The sequence below is a fragment of the Carlito syrichta genome, unplaced genomic scaffold (genome assembly GCF_000164805.1).
Source record: "Carlito syrichta isolate Samal-C Ts95f unplaced genomic scaffold, Tarsius_syrichta-2.0.1 Scaffold314054, whole genome shotgun sequence".
NCBI classification, from domain to species: domain Eukaryota; kingdom Metazoa; phylum Chordata; class Mammalia; order Primates; family Tarsiidae; genus Carlito; species Carlito syrichta.
Genome location: NW_007258150.1, coordinates 272053 through 287826, shown reverse-complemented (window position 1 = coordinate 287826; position 15774 = coordinate 272053). Strand labels below are relative to the sequence as shown.

Below are 15774 nucleotides of genomic sequence, written 5' to 3'. Positions count from 1 at the left end.
CTAGACTGGAGTGCAGTGGCTGCTCCCGGCCACCGCAGCCTCGACCTGCTGGGCTCCGGCGAGCCTTCCACCTCAGCCTTCCAAGTAGCTGGAAATACAGGCGTGCGCTACTACATCCGGCTAATTTTTTGATTTATTGTAGAGATGAGGTCTCACCAAGCTGCCCAAGCGGGTCTTGAACCCGTGGGCTCAGGCAATCTACTCACCTCAGCCTCCCAAGGCACGGGATTACAGGCTGAGCCACCGAGCCCGGCGGGATGCTCATTTTCAAGTTCTCTTGTTCTCTGGTGGTGGCTTCACCTATGCCCTTGGCTTCCTCCTTCCCCTGCAATTGGCCACTTTGCATGGCTTGATTTGCAAGGGTATTTCTTTGGAATAATTGGAAGTCGGTAGAGATCATTAAGAATGCTTTCGTGGAGCCGGGCTCGGTGGCTCAGCCTGTAATCCCGCGCCTTTGGGAGGCTGAGGTGAGTGGATTGCCTGAGCCCACGGGTTTGAGACCCGCCTGGGCAGTGAGACCTCATCTCTACAATAAATCAAAAAATCAGCCGGGCGTGGTAGTGCATGCCTGTAATTCCGGCTACTCGGAAGGCTGAGGCGGAAGGATCGCCGGAGCCCAGCAGGTCGAGGCTGCGGTGGCTGGGAGCAGCCACTGCACTCCAGTCTGGGCGACACAGTGAGACTCCAACTCAAAAAAAAAAAAAGAAAAGAATGCTTTCATGGAGGTGAATTTTGAAAGCTAAGCAAGGTTTGGTGGAGAAGAAGCAGCAGGGCATTTTGGTTTGGAAACATGGCTTATCCAGAGACTTGGAGATATCTAGAAATAAGTAAGCAGCTGGGTGTGGTGGCTCAAGCCTGTAATCCCAGCCGAGGTGAGAGGATTGCCTGAGCCCATGGGTTCAAGACCAACCTGGGCAACTTGGCGAGATTTCGTCTCTACAATAAATCAAAAAATAAGCCGGATGTAATGGTGTGCGTCTGTACTTCAGCTACTTGGAAGGCTGAAGTGGACAGGTTGCCTGAGCCCAGCAGGTCGAGGCTGTGGTGGTCGTGAGCGTGCTTTTGCACTCTAGCCTGAATGACTGAGTGAGACTCTAACTCAAAAAAAATAAGTAAGAAATAAGAAATAAGTAAGCAGTGTGGGGAGAATTGGCCAGCAGATTTTCGAGTGGGAAACATACTGCCAAATAGCAAGAACCAAAGATGGCGCATTTTCACAGCACCTTTGTTTATGCATTACTTGGGATTTGATACCATAAAGTATTGTACACCATCATTGATTGTTGAGTAATATGCAGGGTGATATAATGCAAAGAAAATAGACTTTGGAGTCAAAGTGTCCTAGGTTCAGAATGTTACATGTTCAAATACCAACTCCATATTTAGTGTGACCCTGGGCAAGTTGCTTAATTTGTGAGGCTTGGATTTCTCATTTGTAATAGTCCCTTAGTTTTTTTTTTTGTCTGTAGTAAAGGTGATAATAGTTACCTCATTAATAATGCTTTTGTGAGAATTTGAGTTTATTACATGATGTGAAAGGACTTACGTAGAACAGTATCATAGTAGATGCTCTGTAAATGTTAGTTGGTTTTCTTTTCTTTGTGGTGCTTTAGAAGAGTGATACTTGTTGCTCTAGGGTTTTGATTAGTAAACTAGTGAATGTCACACTAACTTGGAGGCTTTTCTTGCAGGCTAGAGATGTACAGTTACCAAGGTCTGGACTAGGGTGACAGTTGTGGAAAATGATAGCCAGCAACTTGAAAGTTGCTGATAAAGTATCACTAGGACTTGGTAAGTGAGGAAGTGTGTTGGAAAGAAGACAGATTTTGTTAAACATGGCTTGAATTCTGGCTGCATCACTTAAAGTGTGTGACTCTGAGCAAGTCACTTAACTTCTGAATCTCAGGATAATTCCTGTTTTGAAGTATTATTGGGAGGATTATATATAAAGCAGCTTGAAATGTCTGGCACATAATGGAAGCTCAATAAATGGAAGCTACTATAATTACTACTATTAATGATTGGAAAAACGTATATGGGCGTTAAGAGAATGATGAAGAAGACAGTGGACTAAAGTCATAAGATGGGAAAAAGAGGTGGTATTGATTGTAACAAAAGGGAATTTAAAAGAAGTGAAGGATATTTATTAAATCTGTATATATAAGATACAGATTTGAGTATCTGAGTGGAAAGATTGTTTTTTGGGTTTTTTTTTTGAGTTGGACTCTCACTCTGTTGCCCAGGCTGGAGGGCAGTGGCACACTTACAGCCACCGTAGCTTCGACCTGCTGGCTCAGGTATCTTTTTACCTCAGCCGTTCAAGTAGCTGGAACTATAGGCATGCGTCACCAGGCCTAGCAAATTTTTTGATTTATTGTAGAGATGAGGTCTCGCCAAGTTGCCCAGGCTGGTCTCAAACCCGTGGGCTCAGGCAGTCCTCTCACCTCAGCCTCCCAAAGTGCTGGGGTTATAGGCATGAGCCACTGTGCCCGGCCAGATTCTTTTTTTTCTTTTTTTTTTTTTTGAGTTGGGGTTTCATTCTGTTGCCCAGGCTGGAGTGCAGTGACACTTATGGCCACTGCAGCCTCAACCTGCTGGGCTCAGGTGAACCTTCAGCCTCAGCCTTCCAAGTAACTGGAACTATAGGCACACTCCACCATACCTAGTTAATTTTTTTAAAATTTATTGTAGAGATGAGATCTTGCCAGGTTGCCCAAGCTGGTCTCGAACCCATGGGCTCAGGCAATTATCTCACCTCGGCCTCCCAAAGTGCTGGGGTTATAGGCGTAAGCCACCGTGCCTGGCCCAGATTCTTTTATTTATCTTTTTGACTTGGAGTCTCTGTCATCCAGGCTGGAGTACAGTGGCATGATCACAGCTCACTGCAGTATCAACCTCCTGGGCTTAGGCTATTGTTCCAGCTCAGCCTTCCAATTAGCTGGGATTACAGGCACATGACACCCATGCCTGGCTAATTTTTAAATTTTTTTTGTAGAGACGAGGTCTTGCGATGTTTCCCAGGCTGAGTTTGAACTCCTAGGCTCAAGTGATCCTCCTGCCTCAGCCTCTCAAAATGCTGGGATTATAGGCATGAGCCACTGTACCCAACCCTGAGTGGAAAGATTCTTTAGGTTGTAGCAGATGTGGTGGAATTGTAGAAGGGTAAGTTAGGGCACAATATATAGATTTGGGTTTAATCTAGCTGAGGGTGTTACTTGAGAAAAGGGCATAGGGACTGTATAGGGGAATAAATGCAGAATATTCAGGACCAATTATTAAGTGATGCTAATAGTTAAAGGGTAGTAAAAAAAATAATCACAGATAGTAGACAGAAAAAGTATGTCAAATATTTGAGAATTGAGAAGAAAGACCTGTCTTATGGGAAACTAACAGAGGAAGAAGGTTCAATTCAATTCAGAGACAGCAGTATGAAAATTTTTAAAAAGATTTCAAATAGTACTTAGAAGCTCTCTGATATCTTGTGTAAGGTAGTCTGTGTAATCTTATGACATTTGGCTATACCATGATGTCATTTTTTTCTGAAGGCTGAAGCTACACCTCTTATGTGTTCTTGCTTTTTTCTTTTTTCTTTTTTTGAGTTGAAGTCTCTCTTGTCGCCCAGGCTGGAGTGCAGTGGCATGCTTACGGTCACCCCAGCGTCGGCCTGCTGAACTCACCTCAGCCTTTCAAGTAGCTAGAACTATAGACGTATGCCACCATGTCCGGCTAGTTTTTTGTGATTTATTATAAAGACGAGGTCTCACCAAGTTGCCCAGGCTGGTCTCGAACCCCCGGGCTCAGGCAATCCTCTCACCTCGGCCTTCCAAAGTGCTAAGATTACAGGCTTAACCACCGCACTTGGCCCCTCCTTTGTATTCTTAAGGGATATTCACAGTGCTTTATTTTTTTGTTTTTTATTTTTAAAATGTGTACAATTCAGGATTAGATATACAAGTGGTCATCATACAGATAAAGTTTGGACCTCCCTTTGGTCCCCTCTTTGCCTGGTTTGAGATCAAGTTACCCTTATTGATGATGTGTCCTCCCATCCCATATGTGGTGGTTTAAATTGTTGAGCAGCAAGGAACCTTAAGGTGGTTGTATAACATTTTGGATATTGAGATCGTCTTCTTGCTTTTATTAGATTATGACGAAGATGATTATGATGCTGATTGTGAAGACATTGATTGCAAGTTGATGCCTCCCCCACCTCCACCCCCAGTACCATTGAAAAAGGATAAGGACCAGGATGCTATTACTGGTGGTAAGTAGAGATTGTATACTTTTGTCCAAGGAGCAAGTTTCCATTCACAAGTCCTGGTTTTTGGCACACACATAAAGGACTGTCATACAAAAATTAAGCTGCCAGGAAAGGATTAAAGTTCTAGAAATGAGTCATACAACCTCAAGTTTTAGTGTTAAAGGGAAGTTTTTCTTTTAAAACATTTGGCAGCAATATTTAACATGTACTCAAGTTGTAGTAGTTTAATCAGTGGTTCTCAAATTTGGCTGCCCACCAGAATCACATTGAATTTTTTAAAAATAAAGATATATGACTCTCACTGCTGGAGAGTCTGATTCAGAACGTTAGGGGTAGAACCCAGACATTTTAAAGGATTCTCCAAGCAATTTCTGATGTAATTGATACACATACTGGTATTTGGAAACTGTTTAGGTTTTTTTTGTTTTAATGATTAAATGGGGAAGGCACCCTCAAAGGTATATAAATCATGTAGAGTCAACTCTCAGATATTCAGAGATGTCAAAGGCTGGTAGAGTCTTCAGTGATCATCTCACATATTATATCTATAAAAATTCTGTCCTAGGATAGAAGACTGGGGAAGAGCAACATCTTTGGTCTGTATTTTGAGACTTATGCTAACCTAAATTTCTTCTGTTAAGAGTTTTGACCTTTTTTGGTTTTTTTGAGTCAGAATCTCACTCTATTGCCCAGACTAGGGTGCAGTGGCACGCTCACAGCTACCACAGCCTTGACCTGTTGGGCTTAGGTAATCCTTCTACCTCAGCCTTCCAAGTAGCTGGAACCACAGGTGTGCACCACCATGTCTGGCTAACTTTTTTTTTATTTGTTGTAGAGACGAGGTCTCGCCAAATTGCCCAAGCTAGTCTCAAATACCTGGGCTCAGGCAGTCCTCTTGTCTCTCTCTGCCTCCCAAAGTGAGCCACTGCTCTGGGCTCCTAATAGAGTTTTAAGCCATTTTCTTTTTTAGTCTGCAGACTAAATGTCAACTGTTAACTCTGTTTCATGGATCTTATTTTATGGTATACAATCTCTTTGTTATCCTTTGGGCTTAAAAAAATTCTCTAGCTTATGGGTCTCTGAACTAGATATGATTGGGCCTGACTAGTATAAAGTATTTAATAATTTTGCTATTTGGTCACAACATTGGTTACAATATTGGTCACTTACAGAAAGTAGTAAATGTAGTAATAGTTTTTGTTTTCTCTTATCACAACCCTAGGGTACCAGGTACAAGGTGAGTTGGGGATGATGGGAGATGATAATGAGTTGGAATGAGTTTTCGGGGTTGCATACTAGTAATATGGGTGCTTGGGGCTTTATCCCCTGCCATTGAGCCATGTGTATAGCTTAGAGTGGGTGTTGGCTGAATTTGAGGCAATATGCTTACAGTTACATGCCAAAGGGGTTTTTCTTCCTTGTTGCAGTGTCTGAAGATGGAGAAGGCATCATCTTGCCCTCCATCATTGCCCCTTCCTCTTTGGCCTCAGAGAAAGTGGACTTCAGTAGTTCCTCTGACTCAGAATCTGAGATGGGACCTCAGGAAGCAAAACAGGCAGAATCTGAGGATGGAAAGCTGACTCTACCATTGGCTGGGATTATGCAGCATGATGCCACCAAGCTGTTGCCAAGTGTCACAGAACTTTTCCCAGAATTTCGGCCTGGAAAGGTACTTTTATGGAGAATGCTCACATTGCAAACGACTGAACTCTTCCAAATACTGAATTTCGTTGTTAAGATGCCAAGTATAGAATGGATAAGATTTAAGGGTTTCCTTACTCAGTGACTTATTATTGGCTGTATAAGAACTCTTTGCATTGTATTGGGTTTTTTTTTTTGATGTTGTATATATTGATAGTAAATGTGATTTATGCTGTTTTCATTAGAAATTGTCCTGTTGCTGGGCATGGTGGCTCATGCCTGTAATCCCAGCACTTTGGGAGGTGGAGGTGAGAAGATTGCCTGAGCCCAGGAATTCAAGACCAGATTGGGCAACTTGGCAAGACCTCGTCTCTACAGTAAATGAAAAAAAGTTAGGCATGGTGACGTGTGCCTGTAGTTCCAGCTACTTGGAAGGCTGAGGTAGAAGGATCACCTGAGCCCAGCAGGTTGAGGCTATGGTAATTGTGAGTGTGCCACTGCACTCCAGCCTAGGCAACAGAGTGAGACTCTTGACTCAAAAAAAAGAAGAAATTGTCCTATTGTCTTAAAAGAGCTAGTCCAAATTATTGAGGGGCACAGGTTTCATGTTAGATGTTATACAGTCTGAATGCAGCACTCTTTGATTCCTCCATGGTTGAATGGATCCCTCAAGGGAGTTTTCAGACCCAGATGCTGATGTTTTTCTGACATCAAGTCTCTGACGTGGTAATATGTTCTATGTTCTAGGTGTTACGCTTCCTACGTCTTTTTGGACCAGGGAAGAATGTTCCATCTGTATGGCGCAGTGCTCGGAGAAAGAGGAAGAAGAAGCACCGTGAGCTGGTACAGGAAGAGCAGATCCAGGAGGTGGAATGCTCAGTAGAATCAGAAGTCAGCCAAAAGTCTTTGTGGAACTATGACTATGCTCCACCACCACCTCCAGAGCAGTGTCTCTCTGATGATGAAGTAAGTAAAATAGAGACTTAGGATTAAGACCTATGAGGGGAACAAATGAGTTCTCTCTGGCTTATGTCGAAATTATTATAAATAACACTTTAGCAGGCAGAGTTCTGTGCTAATTCTCAGTGAATAATCATGAGTTCAATCTTAGTGGCTGTCCCTTCCCTATTGTAATAGGAAGTTATTTGATGGGATAGAGGGGAGGTGGGTGGAGCAGAAGGTGATACATTGCTGACTAGGAAGATTTGGATGATAGGCAGAATGTGTTATGATAACATACTTTTGTTGTTTACATCCTAAGTCCAGGTAAAGATTCTTGTTAAAGAATCATCCTCATGGTTTCTCTAAGTTCCCCTCCTATTAGCTCCCTGTTAATAGGACTTCTGGGATCAGGAAATCCTCCCTCCCTCTAAGACTTTGTTCTGTTACAGATCACAATGATGGCTCCTGTGGAGTCCAAGTTTTCCCAGTCAACTGGAGATACAGATAAAGTGACAGATACCAAACCAAGAGTGGCTGAGTGGCGTTATGGGCCTGCCCGACTGTGGTATGATATGCTGGGTGTCCCTGAAGATGGCAGTGGGTTTGACTATGGCTTCAAACTGAGAAAAACAGAACATGAACCTGTGATAAAATGTAAAATGATAGAGGTGAGCAATACTGGTAAGAAAAGAATCAATATGTCCAGGGCCCTATCACCTTTACTAACTTTACTTTTCAACTGGGGAGATGCTGGGTAGGGTTTCTTTGGTAGGAGATTTAGGTATCTAAGCCTTTTGTTTGGTATGGTATATATCCATTCTAAGGATTCTGTGAAATGAGTGCTATGCTGGACTAGGATTGAGAAGAAGCAGTTATTCCATTATCAGGTGGTCGTCTCAAGTAAAGTACCATTTATGATGTGTCTGATGTAGGGTTTGAAGTGGGAATTTTGACCAGTGGACCAATCAGGGATTTATTGTTTCTTCCCTACTTCTACAGGAATTTAGGAAACTTGAGGAAAGCAATGGCACTGATCTTCTGGCTGATGAAAACTTCCTGATGGTGACACAGTTGCATTGGGAGGATGATATCATCTGGGATGGGGAGGATGTCAAACACAAAGGGACAAAACCTCAGCGTGCAAGCCTGGCAGGCTGGCTTCCTTCCAGCATGACTAGAAATGCCATGGCTTACAATGTTCAACAAGGTGTGCTTCTGTGCCAGCTGTTAGACACAGCTGTCCTTCATCTTAGTTACCCTAAGTGGTCTTAGCTGTGATCTCTAGTCTGCTAAGAGATAGTGAAATGTTTTGGATCTGAGCCCTGATTCTAGTCCATGTTTTTTGTTTGTTTGTTTGTTTTTTTTGAGTAGGAGTCTCACTCTGTCACCCAGGCTGGAGTGCAGTGGCATGCTCATGGCCACCGCAGCTGTGACCTGCTGGGCTCAGGTGATCCTTCTACTTCAACCTTCCAAGTAGCTGGAACTATAGGCATACGCCCAGCTAATTTTTTTGATTTATTGTAGAGATGAGGTCTCGCCATGTTGCCCAGGCTGGTCTTGAACCCATGGGCTCAGGCAGTCCTCTCACCTCTACCTCCCAAAGTGCTGGGATTACAGGTGTGAGCCACCACGCCCAGCTGTATTTTTCTACTTTGAAAATACGGTGTAGTGTCAAAAAAATTCCACTTGTAATCTATTCAGAGATTTATCAACTATTAGCTTTTTGGTGTGTTTTCGTTTCCTTTTTTTTTTTTTTTTTTTTGAGTTGGAGTCTCACTCTGTCATTCAGGCTGGAGGGCAGAGGGCAGTGGCATGCTCCCGGCCACTGCAGCCTCAACTTGCTGGGCTCAGGTGATCATTCTGCCTCAGCCTTCCAAGTAACTGGATCTACAGGCACATGCCTCCATGCCTGGCTAATTTTTTTTTTTAACTGTAGAGACAAGGTCTTGCCAAGTTGCCCAGGCTGGTCTTGAACCCGCAGGTTCAGGCAGTCCTCGCATTTCGGCTTCTCAAAGTGCTGGGATTATTAGCATGAGACACCGTGCCCAGCTGTTTTCTTTTCTGTCTTCTGTATGTGTATGTGCTTTTCACTAAACACATATATTTCCTATGTCCTTCAGAGTTCTTTATAAAAGTGTTTAATAACAGGAAACTCATTTTATGTTGTTGATTTTTTTTTGAGATGGGATCTGGCTGTTGCCCAGGTTAGAGTGCAGTGCCGTACTCATAGTTCATTGTAACCTTGAACTCCTGTGCTCAAGCAATCCTCCCCCCTCAGCCTCCTTAGTACCTAGAATTACAGGCATGTGCCACCACGCCCCTGCCTAATTTTTAAAAAATTTTTTGTAGAGAAACATTTTCCTGCTATGTTGTCCAGGCTGGTCTCAAACTCCTGGCCTCAAGCAGTCATCTTACCTGGGCTTCCTATAATGCTGGGAATACAGGCATAAGCCACTGTTCTGGGCCTGGGAAACTCATTTTTAAAATTTTATTTATTTATTATTTTTGAGTCAGGGTCTCACTCTGTCACCCAGGCTGGAGTGCAGTGGCACGATCATGGCTCACCACAGCCTTGACCTCCTGAGTTCAGGAGCTCCTTCTACCTCAGCCTCCCAAGTAGCTGGGACTACAGGTATGTGCCACCACACCCGGCTAATTTTTTTTTTTCTTCTTTATAGACGGGGTCTTCCTGTTGCCTAGGCTGGTCTTGTACTCCTGGGCTCAAGCGATCCTCCTGCCTCAGCCTCCCAAAGTGCTGGGATTACAGGTGTGAGCCACCACACTAGGCCAAAACTCATTTTAAGTGGGGAAAAAAACAAGATAAGAAACAACATATTTGATATCCCATTTGTGTAAATGAAAAGAAAAGCAGACTATATAAACATGGAAAGGTGGATTTTTTTTTTTATTTGGTGGAAAAACAAAAATGTCTAATTTTTAAAATCTGTGAAATTGTTTTTTATTTCCCCCACCTTCCATTCTGCCCAAACACTTTTTATTGATTGCATAGTATTCTTATGTGAATGTTTTGTAATTTGTTTACCAATAATTCTTTTTGTTAATAAACAAGGGGGACCCAAAAAACACAGTATTTATTTATTAAAAATTGTGTATTCTTACATGTTTAGACTACAGTCACTTCAAAGTGCTCTCTGATGTGATACACCTATCAAGGTGCTTTTTCCACTGCTCAAAACTGTTGAACTCTTCAATTCTGATGTCTTTTAGTGCTGTTGCCATTTTTTGTTTTATGTCTTCCACATCAGCAAAACATTTCCCTTTGAGGACTTTTTTCATCTGGGGAAGCAAAAAGTTGCTTAGGGTGATTGAGTGAATAGAGAGGGTAGGGTGCGGGGGTCATGCCATTTTGGTCAAAAAGTGCTAAACACTTAGTGTGGTATGGGCAGGTTGCTCGTGTAAATCACCCATCATGAAATGTGCAAATGTGTTGAAAAATCTCCAAAAAAAATCACAGACCTGCTGTGGTTCCTCCTTTCTTAATGTTAGGTGGTACACTGATGCCAGTGGGTTCCTAGAACACTTACCTTGTGGGGGAAGTCTGTACTATAGGGGAATTGCCCTCCAAAAAATAATTCCGTTTTTTGGGGCACCCCCCCCCCCTTATATTTTACTACTATTTATTGATAATGTATTTTACCATATCATTTATTACCATAATTTATTTAACTGATTTCTTACTAAACATTTAGGCTATTTAAATTTCACATATTATAAACAATATTGCAATGAACATTTTTGTTTGCAACATTTTTTATAGTGAGAAATACACTGTGTCAGTTCCTTTTCAGTAGCCACATAAGTAACTGTACTAAATGTTTGCTGTTTTTCTCTTTGCTGGAATCGTGATTGAAAGGGAGATAAATGTTTTGCCTGTTACTATTTCCTCCTTCTGTTTTGACTAGGTTTTGCAGCCACTCTGGATGATGACAAGCCTTGGTACTCCATTTTTCCCATTGACAATGAGGATCTGGTGTATGGACGCTGGGAGGACAATATCATTTGGGATGCTCAGGCCATGCCCCGGCTGTTGGAGCCTCCTGTTTTGACACTTGATCCCAATGATGAGAACCTCATTTTGGGTATGTTACTGGCAGACGCCAGTATTCCTTCTCCATCTTTGACAGCTTGCTGTTAATGTCAAGGGGGAGGAAAAAATGAGAAGGCTTAGAGAAGGTCAGGAGTAGAAACTTTTAGGTAGCAGTTTGAGAGAACAAAGTTATGACTGTTAAGTTTGTATTAATAGTACTTGTGTGTTGTTTAAGGAAAACTCATGTAGGAATGTTGGAAATAGAGCACTTTGAGATGTCAGGAATATGGTTTGTTCAGTTGGAGTGAATCATGGACTAGCAGTATGGCGTATGATAAGAGATCTAATTAAGAACTGCAGAGATGTCAGTAGGAAAGATAACTCTTCAGGAATAGCACAGCAACTCGAGTAATTTTTGTTTTATCCTCAGAAATTCCTGATGAGAAGGAAGAGGCCACCTCTAACTCCCCTTCCAAGGAGAGTAAGAAGGAGTCATCTCTAAAGAAGAGTCGAATTCTCTTAGGGAAAACAGGAGTTATCAAGGAGGAACCACAGCAGGTCTGTGAAGAGAAAAGGGACTTGGTGTTTAGAAGAATAAAGAAAGGTAATAGAGAAGGGTAGTCTAACTAAGATTTATTTGATAATCTATCATTAGAACATGTCTCAGCCAGAAGTGAAAGATCCGTGGAATCTCTCCAATGATGAGTATTACTACCCCAAGCAACAGGGTCTTCGAGGCACCTTTGGCGGGAATATTATCCAGGTACAAATAGTATCTCTCTGTGGTGGAGGGGAACTCATTGTTTTGTTCTGATGGTAGAGTATGGGTAAATCTGCCTAGGCTGGAGTTAGTATTTAATTTTAGTGCTTCTGTTTTGTTTTAGCACTCAATTCCTGCTGTGGAATTACGGCAGCCCTTCTTTCCCACCCACATGGGGCCCATCAAACTACGACAGTTCCATCGCCCACCTCTGAAAAAGTACTCCTTTGGGGCACTATCTCAGCCAGGTCCCCATTCAGTCCAGCCTTTGCTAAAGCACATCAAAAAGAAAGCCAAGGTATGATTGCGTTCCGGTTAGAAAACAGCTATAAAAGATATTGGGGTACAAGTTGGGAAAATATACTGTATATTAGGTTATATCGGAATTATTTTCTCAGACATGATAGGATATTATTTTTGTTATTTAGGAAAATGCCTTTGTTCTTAGGTGCAATGCATGTGAAAATAAAGATGAAGTGTTACAGTGATTGCAACTTTCAAAAGTGGTTCAGCAAAATCTATAGAAAGATAGTTATAGATAAAACAAATATGGCAAGTATAAGTTTATAAATAATTGCATGGTGATGGGATAATAGGTGTTCATAGAACACTTGTCTCTTGGTATCCATGGGGATTCCAGGACCTTCGCAGGTACCAAAATTCATGAGTCCTGAAGTCTCCGATATAAAATGGCATAGCATATGACCTGTGCACATCCTCCTGCATACTTTTAATCATCTCTAGATTACTTTCAGTACCTACTACGATGTAAATCCTGTGCAAATAGTTGTTACATTGCATTGCTTAGGGAATAGTGACAAGACAAAATGTCTAGATGTTCAACACAGATGCAGTTTTATTTTACAAATATTTTTAATTTGTGGTTGGTTGAATTCATGGTTGCAGAACCCACTGATATGGAGGACTGAGTGGACTATTCTTCCAACTTTGTAGTATATTTAAAATTTTTCATAACTATGTTGAAAAATAGCAAGGCAAAATCTTTCTTGGTATGTTTATCTCAGATTAAATGACATCAGTGTGTATAGTTATTATCCTGTCGAAGCTGGACTGTATTTTCTTTGTTTTGGACAGATGAGAGAACAAGAGAGGCAAGCTTCAGGTGGTGGAGAGATGTTTTTTATGCGCACACCTCAGGACCTCACAGGCAAAGATGGAGATCTTATTCTTGCAGAATATAGTGAGGAGAATGGACCCTTAATGATGCAGGTTGGCATGGCAACCAAGATAAAGAACTATTATAAACGGGTGAGTCTCTCCTCAAAATAATTTTTGTATTAATATAGCTGTAGTTAGAGATTTAGTGATAATCTCTGAACATATATTTTGTCTTTTTTGTACTATACATTTCTTGGGAGAAAGGAGTGGTTTTTTTTTTTTGTTGTTGTTGTTGTTGTTAGTAATACAGGTTAAGCATCCCAAAAGTGAAAATCCAAAATCCAAAACCAAAATTCCAAACTTAGTGGATTTCTGGATTTGAGATGCTAAACCAGTAAGTATAATGCAACTATTCCAAAATCTAAAACACTTCCAGTCCCAAGCATTTTGGATAAGGGGTACTCAGCCTGTATTAATAAAGTACCATGGTCTATTATGTAGGATTATCAATTATGTTATATTCTGTGATTAGTAACTAACTGGATCTGCCATGTTCCGCATAGAAACCTGGAAAAGATCCTGGAGCACCAGATTGTAAATATGGGGAAACCGTTTACTGCCATACATCTCCTTTCCTAGGCTCTCTCCATCCTGGTCAATTACTGCAGGTGAGGAATTCTATCCTGTTTTTACTCTTTCCTAAGGAAATTGACAGATGAGCTAAGCAGTCCAGAAAGAACCCAATTTAGTTTATTGAGATGTTACCATATATTAAGTATAGGGAAGATAAGTATAATTTTAAAAAAATTAAAAAAAAAAATCTTTTTCTTGGGCCAGGTTCATGCCTATAATCCCACCACTTTGGGAGGCCAAGGTGGGAGAATCACTTGAGACCAGGAATTCAAGGCTGTGGTGAGCTGTGATCGTGCCACAGCAGTCCACCCTGGGTGACAGAGTGAGATCCTCTCTCAAAAAAAATTTTTTTAAATTATTTGTTTGTTTGTTTGTTTTTGAGTTGGATTCTCACTCAGTCGCCCAGACTGGAGTGCAGTGGCATGCTCACGGTCACCCCAGCCTTGACCTGCTGGGCTCTGGTGATCCTTCTGCCTCAGCCTTCCAAGTAGCAGGAACTACAGGTGTGCACTACCATGCCTGGCTAATTATTTATTTATTTACTGTAGAGATGGGGTCTTGCCAAGTTGCCCAGGCTGATTTTGAACCTGCGGGCCCAGGCAATCAACTTGTCTTGGCCTCCCAAAGTGCTGGAATTACAGGCTGAGCCACTGAGCCTGGCCAAATTATTGATTTTTAATCTAGCTGTGGATTGTGTTACTCTTTTTTTTTTTTTTTTTTGAGTTGGAGTCTCACTCTGTCACCTAGGCTGGACTGCAGTGGCATGCTCACAGCCACTGCAGTCTCCACCTGCTGGGCTCAGGTAATCCTTCCGCCTCAGCCTTCCAAGTAGCTGGAACTACAGGCATGGGCCACCACACCACACCTGGCTAGTTTTTTTATTTTTTGTAGAGATGTGGTCTCACTGTGTTGTCTAGGCTGGTCTTGAACTCCTGAACTCAACCAATCCTCCTTCTGCCTCCCAAAATGTTGGGATTACAGGCGTGAGCCACTGCACCTAGCACTCAGACTTTTTATAACAGTCAATCCCCATTTGGCTTCTACTTAAACTAGCTCATATATTTGTGTTCTTCTGTCTTCCATCCTACTGTCCTCCTGTGTTTTTCCTTGTGCTTAGTGTATCCTCTCTAGTACTTTTTCTACCTTATTAGTCATTTTATTTTTTTTCAACCCCTGAGAAGGATGTATATTTTTTATTTAATTTACTAACATTTATTTGACAAATGTTTTAATCTCACCTGTGTGTGTGAGGATGGGGTCTGGGGTAGTAGTATAGTACTTGCTAGTTTATCAAGTCAATTTCATACATAATCTTCATTGTAGTTCTAGAGGAATAGGTATTTTAAGTGTCTCTACTTTGTAGATAAGGAAAATTAAGTTTAGAGATACTAAATAATTTGTCTGACATCATACAGGCAGTGGTAGAGCCAGCATTATCTGAATTCAAATTCTATATTTTCTCTACTACTAACTCTATAACATAGATAGTGGATTAAAAAATTATCTTCTAGTGTAAGATCTGCCTTTTCAGGGAGAGTTCGTTTGTAATGTTAAAAAATACAAAGTCCTCATTCGATAAAAGTTGAAACCATCAACAAAAATTCTTTAATCATATTTGATATTCCATATTATAACTTATTTATATTACTGTATAGATCTTCAGTGGCATAAGGAAGACGGAGAGTAACAAGCTTGATTTGTGTTTTTGCTTTTGTTGTTAGGCATTTGAGAACAACCTTTTTCGTGCTCCAATTTATCTTCATAAGATGCCGGAGACTGACTTCCTGATCATTCGGACAAGACAGGGTTACTATATTCGGGAATTAGTGGATATTTTTGTTGTTGGCCAGCAGTGTCCCTTGTTTGAAGTTCCTGGACCCAACTCCAAAAGGGCTAATACACATATTCGAGACTTTCTACAGGTAAGAATGGGAGGGTAGGGAGGGGGCCAGGTTGTATATAAAAAGGATATGAGAGTCTGGGGACACATCAAGAAAGCTGAAAACATATTGGAGCTTAGCTGGGAGAGAGGCCCTAGTGAAGACTTTTATCCTTTGTCAAATAAAATGCACTTGGGAAGATACACTTGAGGCTGAGTGCGGTGGCTCACACCTGTAATTCCAGCACTTTGGGAGCTGAAGCAAGCAGATAGTTTGAGCTCAGGAGTTTGAGAGCAGCCTGGGCAGCACAGCGAAACCTCATCTCTAAAAAAAAAATCCAAAAAAAAAAACTAGCCAGATGTGGTGGTGCGTGCCTGTAGTCCTAGCTAATCAGGATACTCAGTTGGAAGGATCGCCTGAGTCCAGAAGGTCAAGGCTGCCATGAGTTGTGATTGTCATGCTCATGCCACTGTACTCCAGCCTGGGTGAC

At 41.7% G+C, this 15774-nt stretch overlaps 1 protein-coding gene across 5 annotated transcripts in view; it reads left to right on the top strand.

Annotated features, from left to right (window-relative positions):
• Positions 1-15774, top strand: part of TAF1 (TATA-box binding protein associated factor 1) — a 95512-nt gene that overhangs the window by 3192 nt on the left and 76546 nt on the right. For 4 of the 5 annotated variants that reach the window (XR_002482708.1, XM_021718998.1, XM_021718999.1 and 1 more), the window contains exons 4-15: positions 4145-4264; positions 5689-5930; positions 6650-6868; positions 7294-7512; positions 7844-8051; positions 10768-10944; positions 11323-11450; positions 11548-11655; positions 11777-11950; positions 12748-12921; positions 13335-13439; positions 15126-15326. Coding sequence is in view for 4 of the 5 variants with exons in the window: in XM_021718998.1 (XP_021574673.1) it covers positions 4145-4264; positions 5689-5930; positions 6650-6868; positions 7294-7512; positions 7844-8051; positions 10768-10944; positions 11323-11450; positions 11548-11655; positions 11777-11950; positions 12748-12921; positions 13335-13439; positions 15126-15326 (2075 nt within the window). In the remaining variant the exon portion in view is untranslated. The remainder of the gene's footprint in view (positions 1-4144; positions 4265-5688; positions 5931-6649; positions 6869-7293; positions 7513-7843; positions 8052-10767; positions 10945-11322; positions 11451-11547; positions 11656-11776; positions 11951-12747; positions 12922-13334; positions 13440-15125; positions 15327-15774) is intronic. The other variant, XM_008070915.2, reaches the window with a different exon arrangement.